The sequence below is a fragment of the Protobothrops mucrosquamatus genome, unplaced genomic scaffold (genome assembly GCF_001527695.2).
Source record: "Protobothrops mucrosquamatus isolate PMUCROS unplaced genomic scaffold, P.Mucros_1.0 scaffold1025, whole genome shotgun sequence".
Classification (NCBI taxonomy): domain Eukaryota; kingdom Metazoa; phylum Chordata; class Lepidosauria; order Squamata; family Viperidae; genus Protobothrops; species Protobothrops mucrosquamatus.
This window is the reverse complement of record NW_015387260.1, coordinates 152461-170902: the sequence shown is the minus strand read 5'-3', so window position 1 is coordinate 170902 and position 18442 is coordinate 152461. Positions and strand designations below refer to the sequence as shown.

Below are 18442 nucleotides of genomic sequence, written 5' to 3'. Positions count from 1 at the left end.
GGGAAAATATAATGGGATGATGGCATGGTCCTGCCTTTCGGTTGTGAGGTGCTTCATGAGAACTAATTCCTCAAATCCACTCACTGCCTGTTTTTTCCCCAGTGTGCCCGAGACCATCTCCCCACCTTCCAGTGAAGAATTTGAAAAGCTTCTGCATCCAGACCAAGACCTGCATCCAGATCTTCACTTTTGCCATAATCCAGTGTGACCCATTTTTATGTGCTTGTCATCTTTCGAATACCTTGGAGATACTTTAATGGACCTTTTATGTACTTCTCCCTATCAAGCCTGGACATAAACAGTGATGGCTGGTAACCCAGAAGACTTACTCTGTTCAGAAAACCACTCCTGGGCCCATCTGCATTATCTACTTCATCCTGTTAGATCTTTGCAAGCTCTTTTGAACCAAGACCAGCTTCAGTTGTGTGCTAAGTAAGGCACATGCCATGATATAGCTCTGCCTACAATTGTGAGCGAAGCCAATGGAACCAGAGAGGGTCTGCCACTCACTCACATCTCCTTTGCTGTGAGCAATTACAGTATGTCTGGGGGAAGGGGACAGGCACGATGCACTAGCACCTCTGTGTGTTTTACTACTTACCTGTGTTACCTCTGGATTGCAAGGAAGAGTTGGTTTTCCAATTATAGTACATTAGATTGACTTTTATCAATACCAGCAGCCAAGACAGAAAAGATTTCATCAGGAATTTAAGAAGAAAAATTCTTTGTTCAATTAATGTAGGTAAAGTCTTGGTTGGGCTGCTGATTCTTTCATGAATTTAGAGGGGACAGTTGAACATAGGAAAAGATTCCAATGGAGTCTTATTTTTCATTTCTCCATTGGAAGAGGAGACATTGTATTTCCTCCCAGAATTTAACATTCCACAGAGCACCCCTCCATTATTAGGCAAGGTGAGGTGACTATCTCAGGCCAAAACAACAGCAATGGTGGGGAGGTGTTGAGTGTCACATGGTCTGTCTTGCTGATTTCCAAACTAACCTGCCTTATAGTGGTGAATGCGATCTCACCAAGTTTTTGTTCATAATTGTTAGGGGGAGGGGAAATGGGATTCAAACAGCTGCAAAATATTTTGGGCTAGCTTCACCAGCTGGCAGTTCCTCTAGGATAGGCGGAGCTTAGATTTTCCTGTTCCAGAGTGAATTTTGGGCTATTGAGATACGGACTGCAACACTTATGCCATTTTTCCTGGGTGGGGTATTGTAAAATAAAAAAGCCCATCCTTTGATACTAGATTTCCTGTTGTACAGACTCTATTCTCATTTGCTAAAATCCTGGTAAAAGGTGCAATTTAAAATAGCCCATAAAATAAAGATTTTATTCGAAAATAACAAAATAAATAATCTACTGTACACGTTACAAAGGAAAGGATGCTAGTTTTCCTATAAAGACAGAAAGGCTGTAGGGTAGGATATGGGGACTTGATTTAGTAGCAGTTGAGTATTATTTTTAACTCAACAGGAGTTCAAGGTGTGTTTTGTGAGTCAGTTTGTTCCAGCAAATGTTGCTTTCAGACCGCTTTGAAGATTAATATTGTTCTGTCTTTGTCTCATACTGTGGTTATGCTGTAATTATGAGTAAAGGAGAATGGAGGGATGATATTTTCCTCAGGGAAGGTACAATGCCTGGAGGGGAAGCTGATCCTCTCCTGCCCCAGAGACAGACAAAGGTGCAATCCCTTCCTTCCTTCCCTCCTTCCAGGTTTTCTCAATTTCAACATCACCCCTACTCCTTATTCACCTCTTTTGGCAGAAAGAGGACTGTACCGTTGAGAAAGCCTCGTTAGGAAATGCTCTCCTATTCCCTAAATAAAATAACAGAGGAGTTGTAAAATTAATGTTCCCTCAGAGCAGCAAATTGAATTCCAATTTGACCCTGTTGCATGTGTGTTTATTAAGGGCATCATATCCAACTTGTTCCGCTCAACAGGTTTGGTAAAGTCCAGCAATCTCTGTTCTGATGCCCATTCAAAAATCTCAGCAAAAACAGCAGTTACTGTACACCAAACCGTTGGGAATCAAACATGAACCTGCAACTAGCAATTCATCCAGCAGAATTGCAAATTTACATTTCTGAAATACTCAAAAGTAAATGTCCGGAGTTCTCGGCCTGTATAGCTTTTCATTGGCCGATTTTACTTTCTAGGCAAACGCCTTCAAAATGGAAGATCCGTGCAGGATCTTTTATTTTCTGCAAGTAGTTAAGAGATCAGCCTGTCCACTTCTGGCTATGACGACATCGGTTTCCTCTTTGCTGTTCACTCTTCTTCCTGCTAACAGGAAAGTAAAGGGATCGGGAAGAAAAATACAGGCGGTCCTTGACATCACACCATTCGTTTAAGCAACAGTTAAAATGGCACCGAACAAAGTGACTTGCAAGCCGTCCTTAAACTTACAACTGTTATAGCATCTCTAGTCATGTGATCAAAATTCTGGCACTTGGAAATCGGCATATACCGGTATATATATTTGATGGTTGCAGCAAGAGGGGGTGGGGGTGGGGGGGCAGGTTACGTGATCACCATCTGTGACCTCCCCAGCTGTCTTCCAACAAGCAAAGTGAAGGGGGGGGGGAGGAAAGCCGGATTCATTTCACTGCAGTGATTTGCTTAAAACCTCAGCAAAAAAAAAAAAAAAGATCATAAAATTGGGCACGACGCCTTTAACAACTACCTTGCTTAACAAGAGGAATTCTGGTCACAATTGTGGTTGTAAGTTGAGGATTACCTTTATAAATAAGCTCCAAGAATAGGAGCGTTAGGATAGGAGTAGGGAGCACTGAGAATGGGGGAACGGCAAGACACCCCCCCTTTTGTTCGATCCTTTATAAATTCACCGTGTTCTGGTAGAAAAGGGATAATTCACCTCCGTGTCAGTTCTGATACAGTAAAGGTAGTCCTCGACTTAGTTCATTTAGTGACCGTTTGAAGTTACAACGGCACTGAAAAAAGTGACTTACGACCGTTTTTCACACGACCCATTGCAGCATCCCTAAGGTCATGTGATCAAAATTTGGACCCTTGGAAACTTGTGTTTATTACGAACTACAGTGCCCAGGGGTCATGAGATCACCACCTTTTGAGACCTTCTGACAAGCAAAGTCAATGGGGAAGCCAGGTTTCACTTAACAACCGTGTTTCTAATGTAACAACTGCAGCGATTCACTTAACAGATGTGTCAAAGAAAGTCGTAAAATGAGACAAAACTCACTTAATTTCTCGCTTGGCAAGAGAAATTTTGGGCTCAATTGTGGTCGTTAAGTCGAGGACTACCTGTACACAAAGCTGCTGCTGGGATGCAGCTTAGTGTGGAGGAAGCTGTTGCTGGTGTGCCCATATCCAAACGGCAGCAGTTCAATATTTTAATGGGGTAAACACCAGGCCAGGGGTAGGCAACCTTGGCTCTTTTATGACTCGTGCACTTCAACTCCCAGAATTCCTGAGCCAGCATGGCTGGGCCAGCATGGCTGGCTCAGGAATTCTGGGAGTTGAAGTCGACGAGTCATAAAAGAGCCAAGGTTGCCTACCGCTGATCTAGCCTCTCTAGAGCCATTAGGAAATAAAATACCTCCAAACTCAGCTGAACAGCAATTAATGCTTCTGATGGTTAACCGCAATATAAAGTCAACAGGCAACAGAAGTAATGAGAATATTTTCAATATTGTATACACGATAAAAAAAACCAGGAAAATTCTGGGGATGGGCAAAATGTGTGGCATTAAGATGCCCCAGTTCTCCTGGTCTGAGGAACATCCTTGGGCTTAAAAGTGACTACTGGGACCATATTCCAATGGAGGGGAGGGGACACAAAAACTGAAATTAATTCAATTTACACATTTTGTTTAGTTATACAGATAGCATAGTAACCTCCTGTGTCTTTGATACATTTTTTTTCCTTCTGTCACATGAAGAATTATCCTTTCTGCAGCAATTTGCAAAATGGTTTGCAGGGTGTGCGTGTGTGTGCTACAAACAGTCCTGGGGAAGCAGCTTCTGCGCATACAGGGAACATCTGTGACAAAGACTGAAGGGCAGCAACAAACATGTTTCACGTGTATGCGTGTGGTTGAGAGGCTGGGGACGATTTGGGAACAAGATGTGTTTATGGCCAATCACTTATATGCCTTTCAATAAAATATGTACAGGATATTTATGTGCTTGTTTATGGCTGTGTACCCCTCAAGTCTCACGTGGGAGGAAAGGCTGTGGGTAAGTCTGACCTTCCATTAGTCCATCAGAGGGCCAGAAATTTGGTCTACCTGAGCTCATGCTATCAACTGTAGCCAGGGCACCCCTTTCTTGCTGAGTTAAATTAAGATGGCAGGGCTTCCTACATGATTCGCTGTCCATAGGTCCATGCTCTTCTGTTTGGGAGTCAAAGCATGCTCTCCATTTCATGAAGAGAACAGGGTGAAGAGTTGGTTGTGCTAATATAACAGCTCGCCTTCTGCAAGGAAGTCCCACAGGCCCCACACAGGGTGATACAGAGGACAGCCTCCCTGTCTAAAGCTCAGAGTTGGCTGGAGTATTATTGCTTAATGGCTGAGCAAGGCTGCCTCTGCTGTTCACTGCCGGCTGGTGTCTGGTTCCATCTTAATGCTATTTCTTCTAGCTTCCGGCTGTGCTGCGGGAGGCTGGCATCTCTCAGAAAGTGTTTCCCCAAACTCTAAAAGAGAGAGAGAAACATAGAAATTTAAGATTTCCTCATCCATTTCAAAGCTCAGACACGCTGTTATAGACCTATAAGTGGCACAAGGAAAATAGCAACAGCAATGTGCTTTACAGCCTTCTCTAAGCAGTTTACAGAATCGGCATATTGCCTCCCAACAATCTGGGTCCTCATTTTACCAACCTCGGAAGGATGGAAGGCTGAGTCAACCTTGAGCTGTTAAGGATCGAACTGCTGGCAGTCAGCAGAATTCGCCTGCAGTACTGCATTCTAACCACTGCGCCACCACCGTTCTTCAATTTTATAGGTTTCCTATTTGAGCATGGAAAGAATCCAACTTTCGTTTTCTGACGTTCTCCAATGGCTACTAGATAAGGTTTCTATGGATAGTCTTTGCCTCATCAAAAATTTGACTCCATATACTGATACTTTTAAAAACTAATTATCAAGAAAATTAAAACAACTGAGCAGACTTCCCAAATAAGGGACTATTGATGTTGGGGGGTTAACACAGGGAGATCGTGGAATGAGTATGACCTCTCTCATTTTTTAGGGTCTAAACGTCCATTTTGGAGGCCAGCAAACAAAGTCCAGGTAAATCTGTCTGCTATGTATTTTTTTTTAAAAATCTATCCCACCTTTGGAATCTTTAGGCAACTAACAAAATTTAAAAATAAAGTCAGAATTGTATGTCATAATGGAGATTCCATTTTCCCCCCAGTACTTCCAGGATCTTCTCAGAACATTTTGGGAGAAATCCAGAAACTAACGTTGCTATGGGTCACAATCGTGTTTCTCGGTTTCTGAACCACATGCATTTAGTGTCCCCAAAGTGCCCGGTGCCTCACTAAAGCTGACCTTTCCTGAATCATACGCAGTTTGCTTTTCTCCACATTCCAGAACACAACTGTAAGATGAACCCTCTAGTAACCCTTGTTTTTGGCAACATGGTGAATCTTTTTAGAAAGAAAAGCTGCCCCGCCCCTCCCCTAATTTGACTGCAGCTTCCCTAACATCCAGCATACAAGCTTCCCAATCTGTTCCCTGGAAAAAAATAGTAGTTTTGGCTTTTACTCAGCAGTGACCGTATTTCCCCAAAGTGATGCAACAGATCTCATATAGATGGAGATTGTAGCTCTCCTCGTTCTCAATGGTATCATTCACTCCTGCCAGGCTCCCTGACAACATAATTGTGTCAGTATGGATGACCTTTTCCTTGCCATCCCAGCCTTCTGCTGCCCCTCAAATTTCAAATGAAGCATAAAGAGCCTTTTCTGCTGTGGCTCCTGCCCTTTGGAACATCTTACCCCTGCCCAAAGTGAGGACTGCTCCCCCCACCACCTTCCTTGAGGGCCTGAATACCTGGCTGTGCCATCTGGTTTGGGGCCCAGTGGGAGAGTATCACACTGGAGGTAGTTGATGGAGTAAGAAAAAAACCCTGCCTCCCCTCCTGCGCATCCTGATCTTTTAACTGTGATTTTACTTTTGATTGTAATTCTATTTTATTGCTTTTTAGAAATATTTGTATTTTAGTTTTATAGCTTTTAATGTTGTAAGCCACCTAGAGTAGCCTAGTAGCAAGGTGGGCAGCAAACATATCTAAATAATAATAAAACAAATAAAAATAAAATAAAACAAAACAAACAAATAAAAAAACAAATAAAATAATAAAACAAATAAAATAAAAATAAAGTAAAATAAAATAATAAACTAAATAAAAATTTAATTTAATTTAATTTAATTTAATAAAATAAAATAGCTACTTACCAGGCATCTGGGGTTTTCCTTGCAAACATGGACTGAGCCTTCCCACTCGCTCATGGGACACCAGCCGGGCCAATCGCAGCCCTTCATCCATCAGTGTCTGCTGCAGGATGTGACGACTCCATAGCCCATGTGGCGGGAGGCTCAGCAGTGCATCAGAAGCGGTGTTGGGGGGTGGCGTAAGCCGGGGACAAGACCCAGTAGCTATGGAGAAAAAGAATCGGGAGGGGAAGGGCATGCCTTTAAGTAAAAGGTATTAAATCAGTAGTATACTGCTCTCAAATAATCTGTCCCGAGCTTCAGATAGCTAGAACAGGCCCAAAGGTAACCAGGAAAAGTTGCGCTGCATGTATTTGACTCTGGAATTATTGAAAAAAATATATACTGAGTTGTAGTTAAAGGTGAGAGAGAGAGAGCAGGAAAGTGGATTGAGATTCCTCAGTTATCTTTCACACTCCATGTGTGCTACCAACTCACTTCCCTGGAGGAAACGCAACACCTTTTCCTAGATGGTCTGTTAAGGACAGTGAGAACTAGAGGAGGAGATGAATCTTAGAAAATGTGAATTTTCCATAAAGGCATGCTAACTTTTGAAGTTGCCAAATTTGAAAAACATTGCTTTTTATCAGAGAATAAATAAATGAATGTCTACATGAATATAACTGAAGTTCTCCAAAACTATTAAGACATTTAGCTTTTTAAAAATTCAATCACTAATGGTTTACTAATTTTAGACTGCATTTAGAAGAATAGTGCTGATTTAACAGCAGCTGTTGACAATGAAGGGATATGCTGAACAATGTTTTCTATTGTATTCTCTTTTTTCCTATTTCACCTCTACTCTTACAATGTACAGATAATCCTCAACTTACAACAGTGCATTTAGTGACCATTTGAAGTTACAACAGCTCTGAAAAAAGTGACATGACCGTTTTTCGTATTTACGCTGTTGCAGCATCCCCATGGTCACATAATTAAAATTCAGACACTTGGCAGCTGATTCATATTTATGACAACAGTTCATTTAGTGACCGTCTAAAATTACAACAGCACTGAAAAATGTGACTTATGACCATTGTTCACACTTAACGACAGCATCCCCATGTTTGCATGATCAAAATTCAGATGCTGGGCAACTGACTCGTATTTACGACGGTTGCAGTGTCCTGGGGTCATGTGATCCCCTTTTGTAACCTGACAAGCAAAGTCAATGGGGAAGTCAGATTCACTTAACAACCGGGTTACTAACGTAACAACTGCAGTGATTTGCTTAATAATTGTGGCAAGAAAAAGCCATAAAATGAGGCAAAATTCACTTATCAAAATGTCTCTCTTAGCAACAGAAATTTTGGGCTCAATTGTGTTTGTAAGTTGAGGACTACCTGTATAAAGCTCTCTTCCTCAGACTTCACAAACTAAACCAAAACCACAGAAGTGCTAACTGGATTCTGAGAAAGTGGAATTGCGTCACTGAAAGTTATGTAAAAAGAAAAAGTCAACATAGTTTTACTACATTGGGGTAAATAAAAAAAATATTAAGATAAAATGATAGAACAGAAATATTAAAACACAAAGTAATCTTATAAATAATCCTATAATTTTGCAAGGAATAATCTAAACACTATAAATAATTAGGACAGATAACTCTACAACTACTATAAATAAACCTAGAATTTATAAACAACTCTAAGAATGTAAAGCTATGCTAATTTATATTAAGTTAATATTTGCTGAAGCTCTGCTAGGGGTTTGTTTGGATTAAGACCATTATGAGATAACTAATTATAATGAAGAAATAGCAAAATAAAACATAGAGTGGTATGTTCGTATTTAAAAGGAGGATAAAAGAAGGGTGAAGAGAAAAAACAAAGAAAAAAAGGAAAACATACTAAGGAAATCTAATTAACGCTCAGCATCACCTCACTTGGAGGAAGCTGGTTTGGGTACACTCATCATATTTAAACTATCATACGGTTTGTTTACTTTTGGTTTCCGGAATGTGAAAACCCAGCCATTCTGATTTGTAGACTATGATTCATGGCTTGGCATGCTGTATAAACCTAGCCAATCATGGTTTCCTCCACAAAGCAATGAAATTAATAATACTTTAGTAGTTTATGTTATGGTCACACAGCAAGCCAGACTGAGTAAAGGGGGGGGGAGTGAACTGACATAATAAAATGTACAAATTGCAATGTCTATTTAACCAGTTTGAAGTTAGGGTTAAAGTAATGCACTATGGCAGGGCTTTTCAACCTTTTCACCCATTGTACCACTTTTAGGATATGGCAACATCTGAGTACCACCAGTCGCCTAGCAAGATGTCAAAAACTTGATGACCAAAAATAAAAGGAAAAAAGTGATAAAGTACAGGTAGTCCTCGACTTACAACAGTTCGCTTAGTGACTGTTTGAAGTTACAATGGCACTAAAAAAGTGCCCCCAAGTGCCGAGCAAGACACCTGCCTGCCCACCCGGCGGCACTCCTCCTCCTGTCCGAGGTTTTCATTGTTGTGAGCATTTCTGTTGAAGATTGGCAGCGGGGGTGGGGGGTGTTTGGTTTTTATTCCCCCCATCTGCTGGGTGGTTGCAGCAGGTTTTGGTCACTTCACATGACCCTGGGACACTGTAACCGTCATAAATATGAATCAGTTGCCAAGCATCTGAATGTAAATCACAAGACCCTGGAGATGCTGCAACATTCCAGCTGATCGGCGCTTCTTTTGGGCTCAGCAGAAGCACCAGGATCTGGTACTGATCCTGGCGCTTCCGTTGAGTCCTGACAGCCGTGCAGCTCCAGCCATCTCTCGCTCAGGCTTGTGCGGTGCTGCCACTGGTTCAGCTCATTACCCTCCCCCGCTACCACTTTTCTAGGATGGTCGCGTACCACCTGCCAGGTGCCAATGTACCACAGGTGGTACCCATATCACTGGTTGAAAAGCCCTGCACTATGGAATACTGCGCACGAGGCTGAGCACGTTCCTTGCTCTTGTAAAGTAGTGCATGAGAGTCACTGTTCCACAGACCACATGGATTCTGCAAAGAGGAATGACATCACTTTGTGTGAAGCCTACCAAAAAAAGAAAGCCTCTTTCGTAATTTCCACTTTACAGCCTAGCTCCATAGTTGATACCTACGGAAAACTTCCTTAAGAGCCCAGAGCACTCACCTTGTGGATGTCCATCTAAGCTTTCCCCAGACAAGCTGGCTGTGTCTTCTTCAACGCTGGATCGGTATGGAGGAAGGAAGGGTTCACAGACCAAGGAAAGCTCTGGGCGGCTGTGTTCTGCAACCTATTGGGAGAATTACCAAGAAAAATAAAAGGGAAGCTCAGCTGACTGCCTGCCAATTGCCCTTTCTCTACTAGAGCCGTGAACTTCAAAACTGAAAAATGATCGTACCTTTTTTTACGGCAAGCACTAAAATACGTCATTAAACACGGTATTAACTTGCACACAAAATATAATCTTGGAACAAATCTGAACTGTAAGGCGAGCAATATGCTTGTGTGATTTTTAATCTTGAATGATCAGCCAGCTGGCTTGCCTGGACTCATGTTGTATATGGATTAGTATGACATTTCCTCCTGCACTTACGTATTAAATTCCATTTAATCTGTTTAGTTACAAATGATACGAGAAGGCTGGGGTAAGAATTGGATAAAAAAAATAACATGGAGGCTTTGTTTTTGGAGCTTGGAACTTTAAAAAAAAAAAGTTTTGGGCAGAATTCAGCTTCCTTCTAATCTGCCTGCTCCCCTGTCAGGACTGCTATGTAATTATTTTTAAATGCCTCCATTAAAGAGGATCCTGAATTGGCAAGAAGTACATTCTGTTTCCCAAACCCTAATCCACTCTCCCCCCTCTACAAATTGCTACAGAGCATGCTTGCAAATTTCAGGTAGAAATTGGTAGACATTATGCCTGCCTCGTTCAGTAGAACAATGAAAAAATGGAACTGATGTTTCCTATTGTGCATGTGCTAACTAGCACTGTCTCCACACTAAGGCCAACTCTGACCTTTCACACATTCAATCCATGGCCAAAGTCAGAGCTGGTTGGGAATGGGGCTGGGAGCAATTTTAGATACCTCAACTTTCATAGATCAATGTAATCCTACATGTAATGATCATATAATACATGTAATCGCAATGTAATGATAATACAGGACAAATATATATTCACCATCCATTCAGAAATGTACATGTACACCAATATGTCCAGAAAGATGTGCTTACATATTATATATATATACAGATATGTTTCTGTTGCCTTATTCTTGAAATTAAAAGTTGCCAGTTAGTAAACTTAGAGAAATCTCCTAGTTTTTCAAGGACTTGTAGGCCAAAGAAAGATGTTGTCACACTCGTAGAGCACACAAAGCTTGACTGTTGAGAAATCTGGATTCACACCTTTACCATATTCTTTATCTAAGTTTAAAAACAATTTTACCAACATTAGCTTGGTCTTATCTGGACTCAGAATAATAATAATAATAATAAAGTTGGAAGGGACATTGGAGGTCATCTAGTCCAACCCCCTGCTCAGGCAGGAAACCCTATACCATTTCAGACAAACGGCTGTCCAGTTTCTTCTTTAAAACTTCCAGTGTTGGAGCATTCACCGCTTCTGGAGGCAGGNTGTTCCACTGGTTAATTGTTCTAACTGTCAGGAAGTTTCTCCTTAGTTCTAGGTTGCTTCTCTCTTTGGTTAGTTTCCATCCGTTGCTTCTTGTCCTGCCTTCAGGCGCTTTGGAGAATAGCTTGACTCCCTCTTCTTTGTGGCAGCCCCTGAGATATTGGAACACTGCTATCATGTCCCCCCCTCGTCCTTCTCTTCGTTAAACTAGACATACCCAATTCCAGCAACCGTTCTTTATATGCTTTAACCTCCAGTCTCCTAATCATCTTTCTTGCTCTTCTCTGTATTCTTTCTAGAGCCTCAACAGAGAAGGGTAATTTTAAATTAACTCTAATCTCCAGCTTCTGGGTAGAGAGATGAGAGGTAAGGGCAGTTGTAAAACTGAATTGTTCTGGTTGCAGCATTTCCCCCCTTTTTTTGCCCAGCCCTTAGGCCAGGGGTAGGCAACCTTGGCTCTTTTATGACTCGTGGACTTCAACTCCCAGAATTCTTGAGCCAGCCATGCTGGCTCAGGAATTCTGGGAGTTGAAGTCCACAAGTCATAAAAGAGCCAAGGTTGCCTGCCCCTGCCTTAGGCATATTGCAAGTGTGAGAACTGGGGACACAAATAAAAACATGTGGTCAGCCGGTCAGGCAAAATGGGTGGCCTCTCTCTCCACAAACAAACCAGAATTGTCCTCCTCTGCTAGGTCTTCTGAAGTCAGACCAATAGGTAAAGTGCCAAACTAGCCTTGGCATGCAGTATGAAAATACCAGCAGGTTTTCTTACGCTATCACTCCTCCCTTCCTATTGCTCATCTTCTGATCCTGTTCAATGGAGCAAACAGCTTTCTCATAAATTTGCATAATTTATCATGCAGAAGGACATGAAGATACGGCGGCCAACAGAGAAGAATTTGCATCCTACTTTCCCAATCTGGACTGAAAGATTACAAAGGGGGGGGAAAACCCTCTGCTTCACTGGGAAAAAAAAGATCCAAATGGACCACTGGTTTTCAAATAAAGCATGCATTGTTTCATCATCATATTTTTTACAGTATTTTTCTTTAAAAACTCAAAGCGTTTCTCTACATTTTTTCTCTTGTGCATGCACACATATAGCTTATCTTTTTTTCTCTTACCTCTTGCTTGAAGCGCTTAGCTTGTCCCCCACAGTTTTCATCTGGACGCAGTCTGAGGACAAAAGTCATAAAGGAGTCAGCATGTCCAACTAAATAATATATCCAGGAAAATCACTCCTAGCCCAATCACAGAAGAATCATTCATGCAACAGTCCATATGTTCTAGACTACCCTGGTCCAGGACATGTGCCTGTGCCAATTTAGCATTTACAAAAATTTGCAGCCTGGGGGGTGGGGTGGGGTGGGGGAATGAATACAATTTAATGGACTGATATAAAGATATAAAGCATTAATAGCATCACAGAAGCTAACTATCCTTTGCTAGGGTTATATTAAATAAGGCTTGATACCAGCTGAAATTTACTTTTCCTCAAACACAGCTTGCTAAACAGACCATAATGAATCAATCTACGTATTAAGCTTAATGGCTAAGTCTGTTGCACTAAGTTACATTTTTGTTCTTTGTGGTCTGTTTGATTAGGCCTAACGGGAGAGGCTCACTCATCATACTTCACATGGTTCACAAGTTGTGATGGCTGAATACACAAATGAAAGAATATCAAAAACCAATAAAGGTAGTTCTCGACTTACGACCACAAGTGAGCCCAACATTTCAGTTGCTAAGCAAGATGGTTGTTAAGTGAATTTAACCCTATTGTCTTGCAACAGCTGTTACTTGAATCACTGCAGTTGTTAAGTTAGTAACATGGTTGTTAAGTGAATCTGGCTTCCCCATTGACTTTGCTTGTCAGAAGGTTGCAAAAGGGGATCACAAGACTCCCAGGACACTGCAACCGTCGTAAATATGAGTCAGTTGCCAAGCGTCTGAATTTTGATCACGTGACCATAGGGATGCTGCAATCGTCGTCAGTGTGAAAAGTGGTTATAAGTCACTTTTTTCAGTGCCGTCGTAACTTCGAACAGTCACTAAAGGAACTGTTGTAAGTCAAGGACTACTTGTAAATCATATCACTTTATCACCATGGGTAAAATAGGCCCTTATTTTAAACATAAGCATCTATGGCCTCATATGATGAGAATCTGTTTTAGTTCATCTTGCGCTCAGACTCTCCTCCATCTGTCCTAATATTCATACTTATGAGAAAATCTAATCTTTCGCTATAGAAGCAATTGCAATTTCCCGTGGTTGCTGAAATCAGGATACTGAGATTCATTCCAATCATGTTACTCAAAATGGTGTCTAAGTGCACATTTTATATGAATGAAGGCAAATATACGTGTCCCAGGATAATATTGCAAGATCCAATCTGGGTCAGTCCTCGGGAAAGTGGCTGAAAGCTCTGAGGAGTAAACCTCTGGTCCCGTTGACCGATCCAGATTGGATCTTACAATTTTACATCCTGATTTGATAAGGGGTCACAGTCGGCACAAAGACTAGTTCTCAATTTTTCAACTGTAAAAGGGAAAGCGATTAGTTCAAAAGTCAAAGCAGAAACTTTTTTTTTACTTTTTAAAACATTAGAATAAACATGAATTACGTAAATTGTATAATGGAATTATGCACATGTACAAATTCTAGGCCCCAAATTTTAGCTTTAACAGGGCGCAGTGATTTCAAAACGGAAAACATTAGTTTTTGAGCTCTTTGTCACACACAAAAAGTTGGGGATGAAAATAATGAAAACTCAAGGCTCATCCAGGATTATTCTTATATCGTTTAATTAGGATTTCCTGTTTTTGTTAAACCAACTTCAAAGACAAAGAAGTAGCAAATTAATAATAAAAGGATTGTTTTCCAAATGCCCGAGGTACTCTTGGGATAATTACCTGCATTCGTTAGCATTAGTGGGCAGATAATTAACACAGATGGACAAATCATACTTTAGCTCCAGCTTAGCAGAGATCACTTTGTACCAATATTTGGCATACTTCACATCTAGCACTTATTTTTGATAGCATACTCCATAATATAGGAATCAAGGTCAGATGGAATACATGCAAAATGCTTTTTTTTTTTAATCTGCTTGTTTCTATGGGATATTTCAAAAGGTATTTCAAACTGTTTGAAGGAATTGGGTTTTTTCAAGCAACCTGAAAAGGGATAGTTGATGAAGATTGTGACTAGAAGCAATAGCAACTTATTCTGCCTACTGAGAACCTTCCCAACAGATTTACCACAATCATTCAAGAGATTACAGCTCAGTTTGAGAACCTCCCTTTGCTAACGAAACCACAAAGATCTGAGTCTTACCTGGAACCTTTCAGTGAAGATAGGTAGCTGCTCTCCCGAGCCACCTGACGCGACAGCGAGAACAATTCCACACGACGCAACAGCAGTGAATTGTCCCGCAGACAGAACTGAGCAGCAGCCTCGTTAATTGTGAGCTGAGAGAAGAGAGGGAACAGAAATGATTCTCTGAGAAAGGAGAGGACCTCAAAGGCCCAAAACATCTAAAGCTGTGATTCTCAAAAGTTTCTGAAAGTAAGGACCAGTAAAAGCTTCATTTGAGACTGCCCATCCTCTTTATTTTTAAACCTGTTTTAAAATTAAATTTGTATTGAAATGTAATTCATAATTATCTATTTACTATGGCTTGGATTATTTTATGTTCCCAGTTCTTGACACATCTTAACACAAACCAGTCAACCATGTTTTTCAATAGAAATCTTTGGGTACAAAGAAAAAAAAGGATGAATAGATCATCAGCCCAATGAGATATCTCATTTTTAGTTATCTATCATATTTTCTACTACATTAATGACACCACATATTATCTTCTACATTTAGTTCATCACCATATGTTATGTGCAATATTAATGTTAATCATAATTTTTGGTAATTCTTTGTACACTTTAGTCCCATGAGGGTTTATAGTTGTATACTATATTTTAGTATATACTGTATTTTAGTTTTCCTGGCCAAAGGTTGTATGTATTGACTGCTGTCATAGGAAGAACCATAATCCACTAATTTTAAACATTATTTATGCTGGCCTTGGGGTGAAAAAATATATACTTGAATTTGAACTCTTCCTATTTGCTTTTTTCTGTTTGGTATGAGGTGACAGCTCCATTCATTATACCGCATGTAGATTCAGTCGGTAACTGCATTTAGGGCCTGTTCATTATTAGCATTTTGTTGAAGTTAGTATTCACATTCTTACATTTATTATCATTTACAGACTACATGAAGCACCAAAGATGCATTTTAATGAGAGAGACAAAGAGAAAAAGAAGAGGAGGAGGATGGGGAGGAGGAGAAGAAGGAGAAGGAAGGGAGAGAGAGAGAGAGAAAGAGAGAGAATGCTATGAAGTACACTGTTAGCTTACTTTTGCCACAATGCTTGGAATAGTTCAGCAATGATTTAGAGTAAGGCAGAGTCCACATCCACTAAAATTAACTCTCAATGAATCAATGGATATTCCTGTTAATGAGTTAAAGACTGGAGGACTGGAAGGACACATCCTTTGCAGTTACTCTCTAAGGCCCTATTCCTTGGTTCTTCAGCCAAAACTCTTGAGGTTGGTGGTCCCACCACTGTGAAAGTCTTTTTCCATAGAAAATTTTAGATTAATTCTGTATCATTTAAAAACAAAATTACTACCTTAATTGTATAGGCCAGGGAAAAGCAACCTCGGCTCTTTTATGACTCGTGGAGCTTGGCTGGCTCAGGAATTCTGGGAGTTGAAGTCCACAAGTCATAAAAGAGCCGAGGTTGCCTACCCCTGGTATAGGCTAACATAGAGGACTGCACCAGTAGAGCCTCCTTTGAGTTAAGCTGTTCTCAGTGATTACTTCAACTCATCCATACAGTTTTCTTCACACCATCTGGGAATGAGCTGCCTTCTTTCAAGATTTTTTAAAACTTGTTAAACCCACAGTATATCCTGAGGTCCCCCATCCAAGTGACAAACAGACCTGCCCTTGCTTAACTTTCCATTCCAGATGAGGTCAGCCAGATGCTGCCCCCTACTGAGAGTGTACAGTTTTTGTTATTACCATAGTAGCATTAATATTAGACATTCTTTAGTCTGCTAAACTTATTGAATACTTTAAGCAAATGACATTCTTGAGTTTTGGTTGACCAGTGTAGCTTCCCACGGCTCACCTCATGAAGGGTGAGCTGTTTGCCCTCACATCGCCGAGTTTCACCCCGGCCATAGATGGCACTGTGACGCCGGATCTCTTCTTCCTTCCGAGGGTCTCCATTGTCCATCTGGAAGATATGCCCCACTGTTTTGGCCAACTTCTTATTCAGCTTCAGGAGGGTCTTCAACTCCACATCTCCACTGCGCGGGCAGCTGCGCAGCAGACGATCCACCCCGTCCGACACTGCATGGGCCAGCTCTGGATCGAGATGCTCAGTGGACGATGGGGTCTCGCTGGGTGAGGTTACCCCTCCTTCTTCTTCAGACTCAGGGTTCCCCCACTGCATGGCTGACAAGGGGGACAGCTTCTCTCGTGGCTCGGAGGGGCTTTTGGAAGGGGAAGTGGTGCTGGTTTTGCCAGGGATCTCTCCTGGACTGGTGTGTCCATTGGTGAGTGATTTCTGGCTCCCGGACTCGGAGATTTTGAAGAGTGGTATGCTGCTTACAGGTATGGAGGGCACCGGCTGGTTGAAGAGACCAGGATTGGTTGCCCACTCCCGCAGAGCCTTCTGGAGGCGCCGGACATGGAGTGGCTTGGTCGCCATGCCAACCAGAGCCATGATCTCCAGGAACTCTTCCTCACCAGCCTCGCACAGTTGCTGCACATCATCGCCGCCCTGCTGGATGAAGGTCTCATAGTAGGAGAGGAGGTTGGCTCGCTGGAGGACGCGGTAGAGCTGCAGTTCGCCCAGGGTGCGGGGCAGCAACAACGCCATTGCCAGTTGCCTGCAGGGGTGACAGAATGAGACTGTGAAGGCCAAAGTACAGGCAGTCCTCAACTTACAACCATCTGTTTAGTGACTGTTCGAAGTTACAATGGCACTAAAAAAAAAAGACTCAGGATCAGTTTTCACACTTATGATCTTTTCAGCATCCCGATGGTCACGTGATCAAAATTTGGGCACTTGGCAAATATATATACGAGAGCTGTACTGTTCTGGGGTCATGTGATCACCACTTGTAACCTTCGCAACCAGTTTCCAACAAACAAAGTCAATGGGCGAAGCGTTTTGCTTAATGACTGCATGATTGACTTAACAACTGCAGCAATTTGCTTAAAAACTGTGACATAAAAAATGGTCATAAAATGGGGCAAAATTCATTTGACAATTGGGATTCAATTATGGTCATAAGTTGAGGACTACCTGTGGTGGCCAAAATGGAAGGAGGGCAGAGCCCCTCTCTATCTCCATACATAGTACAGGCAGGAGAAGAAAGAAGAAAATACTTGGCATTCCTTTTGCACTAAGTTTGCAAGTTTAAATTAGCAGGAGCTATCAGTGTCATGAATTAAGGGGCTTTTCTTTTTCTTGCTTATTGTCCACGTCCCCATTCACATAAGAACAACGGCTTGATGGATGTAAACAGATGATTTATACTGAAAATTTCCTCCAGTTTCTTTGGATGAACAGACCCAAATTTGGCTGAAGGGATCTGATCCAGCCCAGGAGTCTTTTCTAAGGTTCTACAATAAACAGGGGAGGCTTTCTACACAGCCTCTTAAGTGTATTGTAGTTCATATATTCTCTGCTCTGTTAACGCTAAATCACTGCCATATTCCTGAGGCAAACAAGGCCCCAGCCTTTTCTTTTCTCTCTCCTTCATGTTGATAACACCACTCACCCCTTGCTTTCTTGGAATAAAGTCCCACTGTGCTCAGTGGGGCGTATTTCTTATTAAGTGTATTTTCAGACTGCTGCTGAAAACTTCAATTACTCCTTAGGATCCTGCTTTCCTTATTGCTTTTTTTTTTTTTTTGCTAGCAGCAGAATTTGATCTTGCACTAGAGTTCAGTGGGGATGCACATTGTCCATCCATCCCACACCGCAACCCCAAGCTCTAATACATTAATCTTGCCATCAAAAGAAAGCTCTTGTACTCCATTTTAGTTTTTGCCTCTGCACTATGAGGGTTTTATCTTTATTATAAATCTTCAAGTACAGTAAACTACCCTAACTTACAATAACAGCAGCCCATGCATCAAAGTCTTTTTGCTTTTGCACTACCAGCCTGATCAACATTACAATCAAGCTTCTGTCCTTTGAAAACCCAGTGGGACATATTCACCTGCTTAGTACATATGCGTGCTCACACAAAACCTAGATTTTCTGCACCAACCAGA

The 18442-nt window shown here is 41.4% G+C and overlaps 2 protein-coding genes across 2 annotated transcripts in view; one reads left to right on the top strand and one right to left on the bottom strand.

Annotated features, from left to right (window-relative positions):
- Positions 1 to 1700, top strand: part of STAT6 (signal transducer and activator of transcription 6) — a 45247-nt gene extending 43547 nt beyond the window's left edge. Inside the window, exon 21 of the mRNA XM_015819950.1 lies at positions 103 to 1700. Within this exon, the coding sequence (XP_015675436.1) occupies positions 103 to 208 (106 nt within the window). The 3' untranslated portion in view covers positions 209 to 1700. The remainder of the gene's footprint in view (positions 1 to 102) is intronic.
- A 2882-nt stretch (positions 1701 to 4582) lies between these two features.
- On the bottom strand, positions 4583 to 17036 carry NAB2 (NGFI-A binding protein 2). The gene is made up of 6 exons (XM_015819956.1): positions 16281 to 17036; positions 14423 to 14556; positions 12211 to 12262; positions 9619 to 9742; positions 6454 to 6654; positions 4583 to 4683 (listed from the first exon to the last, which is right to left on the bottom strand). Exons 1-6 carry the CDS (start codon positions 17034 to 17036, stop codon positions 4583 to 4585), a joined length of 1368 nt encoding a protein of 455 aa, XP_015675442.1.
- Between the last annotated feature and the right edge of the window lie 1406 nt (positions 17037 to 18442).

Bases quoted from the DNA above. Each gene is read 5' to 3' on its own strand.
- NAB2 (XM_015819956.1), bottom strand. From the start codon at position 17,036: ATGGCGTTGTTGCTGCCCCGCACCCTGGGCGAACTGCAGCTCTACCGC. The intron at 14,557-16,280 runs GTGAGCCGTGGG...CTCTTCTCTCAG, and splicing joins AACAGCTCACCCTTCATGAG to CTCACAATTAACGAGGCTGC. The intron at 4,684-6,453 runs GTAAGTAGCTAT...TCTCTCTTTTAG, and splicing joins AGGAAAACCCCAGATGCCTG to AGTTTGGGGAAACACTTTCT.